Source organism: Bison bison, unplaced genomic scaffold, assembly GCF_000754665.1.
Source record: "Bison bison bison isolate TAMUID 2011002044 unplaced genomic scaffold, Bison_UMD1.0 scf7180017851375, whole genome shotgun sequence".
Taxonomy (NCBI): domain Eukaryota; kingdom Metazoa; phylum Chordata; class Mammalia; order Artiodactyla; family Bovidae; genus Bison; species Bison bison.
The window spans coordinates 233,100-239,355 of NW_011481948.1; the positions used below are offsets into that span (position 1 = coordinate 233,100).

General features: G+C 48.3%; 1 protein-coding gene across 1 annotated transcript in view; it reads right to left on the reverse strand.

Annotated features, from left to right (window-relative positions):
• The window catches only part of POLN (polymerase (DNA directed) nu), a 147,468-nt gene that overhangs the window by 95,281 nt on the left and 45,931 nt on the right, over positions 1–6,256 (reverse strand). Inside the window, exons 7-9 of the mRNA XM_010850601.1 lie at positions 5,659–5,727; positions 4,687–4,747; positions 3,931–3,995 (exon numbers count right to left, since the gene is read on the reverse strand). Of these exons, the coding sequence (XP_010848903.1) occupies positions 3,931–3,995; positions 4,687–4,747; positions 5,659–5,727 (195 nt within the window). The remainder of the gene's footprint in view (positions 1–3,930; positions 3,996–4,686; positions 4,748–5,658; positions 5,728–6,256) is intronic.

The window sequence follows — 6,256 nt, forward strand, 5'->3', positions numbered from 1 at the left end:
ATCTCTGTCCGTTTCCAAGGCAAACCATTCAATATCACAGTAATCCAAGTCTATGCCTCAACCAGTAACGCTGAAGAAGCTGAAGTTGAACGGTTGTATGAAGACCTACAAGACCTTTTAGAACTAACACCCAAAAAAGATGTCCTTTTCATTATAGGGGACTGGAATGCAAAAGTAGGAAGTCAAGAAACACCTGGAGTAACAGGTAAATTTGGCCTTGGAATACGGAATGAAGCAGGGTAAAGACTAATAGAGTTTTGCCAAGAGAACGCACTGGTCATAGCAAACACCCTCTTCCAACAACACAAGAGAAGACTCTACACATGGACATCACTAGATGGTCAACACTGAAATCAGTTGATTATATTCTTTGCAGCCAAAGATGGAGAAGCTCTATACAGTCAGCAAAAACAAGACCAGGAGCTGACTGTTGCTCAGATCACGAACTCCTTATTGCCAAATTCAGACTTAAATTGAAGAAAGTAGGGAAAACCACTAGACCATTCAGGTATGACCTAAATCAAATCCCTTATGATTATACAGTGGAAGTGAGAAATAGATTTAAGGGACTAGATCTGACAGATAGAGTGCCTGATGAACTATGGACGGAGGTTCGTGACATTGTACAGGAGACAGAGATCAAGCCCATCCCCATGGAAAAGAAATGCAATAAACCCTTGCATATATGGTCAAATGATTTTGATAAGGTGCTAAGACAATTCAGTGGAGACAGAACAGTCTTTTCAATAAATGGTGCTGGGAAAACTGGGTATCCACATGCATAAAAATGAAGCTGGATCCTTACTTAACATCATACATAAAAATTAACTCAAAATTGGTCAAGGACCTAAAGGTAAGACCTAAAATAATAAAATTCTAAGAACTCTAAGAAGAAAGCCAGACAAAAGTCTAACAGCATTGGATTTGGCAAGGATCACTTAGATATGGCACCAAAGGAACAGGTAACAAAAGAAAGATATTTTAAATTAGATTTTATGACAATTAAAAATTTTGTGCATCAGAAGACAGTACTGGGGTGGGAGGTGGGACGGAGGTTCAGGAGGGAGGGGACATGTATATAACCTGTGGCTGTTTCACATTGATGCATGGCAGAAACCAAGACAACATCATAAAGCACTGATCCTCCAATTAAAAATAAATAAAAAAATAATGATAGGTAGAAGTGTATAACTTAAAAAAAAGTATCAACAGAGTAAAAAGGCAATCCATATAATGGGAGGAAAATATATGAAAATCATGTTGATACGGGATTAATATCCAAAATATATACAGAACTCCAAAAACTAAACAATAAGAAAAAAATCCAATCCCAAAATGGACATAGACCTTGAATAGATATTATTTCTCAAAGAAGATGTACAAATGGCCAATAAGCACATTAGAAGATTTTAAGCATCACTAATCATTGGTGAAATGCAAACCGAAACTACAACGAGATGCCACCTCACACCCGTTAGGATGGCTACTGTCAAAAAAAAAAAAACCCAGAAAACAGTAACTGCTGGCGAGGATGTAGAAAACTGCAACCTTTATGCACTGTTTGTCAGAACATAAAATGGTACAGGGGCTTTGGAAAAAACATGGTGGTTCCTCGAAGAATTAAAAACACAATTACCGTAAGATCGAGCAATTCACTTCTGGGCATATATTCAAAAGAACTGAAAGCAGGATCTTAAAGAGGTATTTGTGTACCTATTCTCTTAGCACGTATTTACAATAGCTAATCATAGTAAGTTGCTTCCATTTTCCACTGGCATAAAGACAGACATAGAATATGGAAGCCACCTAGGGTGCATGCATCAACAGATGAATAGATAATAAAAGTGAGGCATGCACATACAATGGAGTATTATTCAGCCTCAAAAAGGAAGGACATTCTGCAGCATGCTACCGCACGGATGAACCCTGAGCACACGACACTACGTGAAATGAGCCGTCACTAAGAGCCGCAGCGCTACGACTCCACTCACGTGATCACCGGGACTCCGCAAAGTCACGGAGAGACAACGAGCAGTGACGGGCGCCAGAGCTGGGAGCGGGGAGAACCGCAAGCAACTGTTTACTAGCTGTAGGTTTTAGTTTTACAAGACGAAGAGTTATGGAGATGGAAGCTGGTGATGGTTGCAGAACAAGATGAACAACTCCTACCATCACACTCTGTAGTTACAGAGCTTCCCTGGTGGCTCAGATGGTAAAGAATCTGCCTGCCATGCAAGAAATCTGGGTTCGATTCCTGGGTTGGGAAGATCCCCCTGAAGAAGGAAATGGTTACTCGCTCTAATATTCTTGCCTGGAGAATTCCATGGACAGAGGAGCCTGGGGGACTGTATAGCCCCTGGGGTTGCAAAGAGTTGGACACGACTGAGTGACTAACACCTCACTTCTGCGGTTATAATCAGTTTGGATGGTAAGTTTTATGTTAAGGGTATTTTATCACAATAAATTTTAAAGGATGAGCGTTATTCATTGTATGCTATTTCCTTCTCAATTAAAAAAGTGAGTAAAGAGAAAAAAATCAGTTCCAGGTTTATAAACCTAAGTGCAAAGGCTAATGAAAATAACTTCAAACATAATGGAAGAGAGACTTCACAAACTCGACAAAAGGAAAGATTCCTTAAACAGGATGCAAAAAGCACTAACCATAAAGAAAAAGACTGATAAAATTAAAAATTAAGGACGGCTATTGATCAAAAGACATTAAGAGAGTAAAACAGTAAGACATAGAGGACCAAGGTGTACAGAACAGGCTTGTAACCAGAATATATTGAGATGTTCTATAAATCAGAAAGTGGAAGACAGAACCCTCAATATTAAAATGGGTAAAAATTTTGAGCAGATCCCTTACCAAGGAGAAACTCCAAACAGCCAACAATGAAATAAAAGCTAGTCACCCTCCCCAGTAATCCGGACACCAGGAACCAACATCATAACGAGATACCACTGCATCTTCACTCAGAGTCCGGGGACCCATGCTGGGGAGGAAGTGCAGGACGGGCCCTCATGTGCACGTCACGCAGCTGTGGCTTTAGAAAGCAATTCAGTGTCGTCTGACGAAGCTGCGCCAGCAGCTCACCGCGCCTCGGACCCGGGGACCATGTGCCCACGGGCCCAGGAGACCTGCTCAGGGACACAGCATGGCCTGTGATGCCAGACACAACCCTGCGGCCATCACACTGGGGTGGAGCGTGCAGTGGAGCACTAAGAGCCAAGGGGCAGGGGAGAGAGGCCAGACACGCCGGCTAAAGGGCACGGACCGAAGCTGAGACCAGGGGAGAGAGGCCAGACACGCCGGCTAAAGGGGCACGGACCGAAGCTGAGACCAGGGGAGAGAGGCCAGACACGCCGGCTAACCTACAGCTCCTTCTGAGAGAAAGCAACTGTACTATCAAGCTTTTAAATGGAAAGCTGTAAAGGATGTGGACAGTGGAAGTCCTGCCAAGTCAGGAAGGGGGCTCCGACAGGGAAGGGCCAGCAGGGCTTCCGGATGTTCTCAGCTTTGACCTGGGTGATGGTCATCCCAGAGTTTCCTTTAAAATATTAACTTTAAAACAACTTAAGTGGAACCCTTAATGCATCTTTTTCAGGCATCTTTATGCATCCCTCTATTTTTCACAGTTAGAAAACTTTGCTTTTGCTTTTTTAAAGTATCCAAGAAACCCATGACCTGCCCTCACCCACTCAAGGGGCGATGCCCTCTAAACCAGCACATGTCCACATGGGGCGGGCACCAGATGTGGTCTTGCTTCAACTCTTTCCAAGTGTGATATCCCCTGCAGGAGTCAGATGGGGCGACAGTGCCCCAGGCTGGGCCGAGTGAGGAAGAAAAGGCCAGTTACGTGGGCCCCCCGGGAGCCGCCCACCAGGCAGGGGAGGGCCAGCACCCGTGGGCAGCCTGACGGACGTGCTCACCCCAAGAAGCGCTGACATCCGTTCCATCTCCTCCTTGTTCACCCGAATGCGGTGGCTTTCCATCACTGTGATTCAAACACCAAAGCAGATACCATTTGTACCGCATTAGCGAGTCATTTCTGAGAAAGACTGAAGGGCCAGGAGCAAGCCTCCCTCCCCGACGCAGACCACGAGGACAGTGCAGGCTCAGCAGCGTCCCCCAGGGTCAGCACTGGAGCCCAGCGGTGGTGGTGGTGGCGTGGGGATACCGTGGGTGGGGAGGTGGCCCAGCCGCTTGGCTCCAGCGCTGTGTGCAAGGCTCTGCTCTCCCAGGTGCCCAGCAGGACAGAGTGGGCCAGGGGCTCAGAGCAAGGACAGCAGGGAGCCTGGAATAGCCCTTCCAGGGGCTTCTCACGAAGTGTGAAGGTCCAGCACTCCAGGACAGGACAGCTGCTGACATGCGAAACTTCCAAATAGGCCCCTCCCCGCTGCTGTTCTCGGGGGCGCGGGAGTCAGGAGGGCCCTTGCCCCTCGGCCGGGGCACCTGCAGAACAGGCAGCTCAGAGGGGCTCCCCGAAGTCAGAGTCCTTCTAGACCAGGAGGTGACGCGCGCCACATCCTGTGGTCACAGAGGACAAAGGGGAAGCTAAGGGTTTGCTGCTCTTTGGCGCCCATATGATGCACTGCCCACCCCAAACTAAGTCACCAGAAAACAGGCATCCCGGACAGAACAGAGAACTCTGGAAAGAGCACTGCATCACCTTCATGGTAGCTTACCTGCCAAAATCGGTATCAGAGGGAGCTCCAAAGTCCAGAAGAGCTGCCATAAACCACAAACCTGTTTTAGGGGAAGAAATGACATCGTCTTACTTTGAAACTGTTACTTCTGCCCGCATTTGCTGCACAGTCCGCTTAATCTCACTGAGCAGCTCCTCTGGGTTATGTGGTTAAAACTCCTATTTCTGTCAAGTATCCTATCTTATGATTAATATTAATACCAAGCCCAAACGGAAATATTCAGAAATATCTGGTAGGACAGGTTCCACTCCCACTTTCCTTCCATCTTTCTCATTTTTAAGCGTGATTTAGGTATTTGTGGTTTAAGTCTCCCACTTTAATTTCAGAACAGGAGGAAGGGCTGAAGCCCTCTGGGCCACATCAGCTGGGCTCCTTCTCTGCTGTCAAGCTGGCTTTGCCCATTTGCAGGCAGGAGGAGAGGGAAGCGGCGTCCCCTGCACCAGCTCACAGGGCACTGCCGGCCCCCGTCCTCGGCCTGCGGCCACTGCAGGACACTGCCTTCCCAGGGTCCGGGTAAAAGCCTGCACGTCAATGCCGGGGTGGAGAAGCTCCCAGCCAGTGCCTGTCTGCTCAGGCCCCTCTGTCCCGTGCTGGCCCCCAACTCCTGCCCTTGCTGTGGAACCTGGTCCCTTTATTCAACCTTTCTTGACTAGTCCTTCAAATGACCTCTGCTTCCCAATGAGACTCTGAGTGGAGCTGAAATGATCACTTAGCTTTTACGTTAACTGCAGCGTTGGAAATGTTCCAACTGAATGGAAATCTTTTTTAAAAACAATGTTACAATTGTTGTCAACCTACAGAGGACATTTAAAAAGTCAGGTCTCATCATCTGGACAGTCCTCCAGTGAGTGACACCCAGGTTCCCGTCTCCTGCCCTAGGGGGACATGCCTCCTGTGGGTCTGGACGAAGGCCAGCCCCTAGGCAGTGAAGCTACCACGAAAACGCCTTGCCTGCAGCTGGGAGCAGAGGTGCATCGTCAGTCTGTGGAGCACCCTCAGTTTCGCACGGACAGTCTGATTCTTCAAAAGAGCAAAAGAATGAACAGTTAGGAACGTTTGGGAGCGACACTTGTCACGCTCTAGGAAGCCACAGCTTTTCCACACAGACTGCACCCTGGTGCTGTGACCCATCACCCCAAGAAGAGCAGCCCCACGCCACGGAATATTCTTGGGCAAGCTCAAGATCCCTACTGCTTTCTTACTTTCCCTCCACCCCCACTGCCCTCATTTTACAGGAAGTGAGCCACAGAGAAGCTAAGCAGCCAGGGGCAAAGACCGCGCAGTGGGAGGGACAACAGGACTGGGTCTCCTGGTCTCGGCCTCCACACTCACCACCTACCCTTGCCCCAGACACACACAGAGCCGCTGGGAGGTGCACCAACCAGAGTCCCAGCAAGGGTTGGGGGAGCCTCAGCCCTGACACGCAGTCTTATAGCCACTCACTCCCAGAGGCCTGGGGTCCTCACTGTACCCCTCACTCTGCCACATGGCCCAGGGACTCTGGGTGCCCAGACGCAGCGTCAGAGACCCCTGCCCACAACGCACCCTG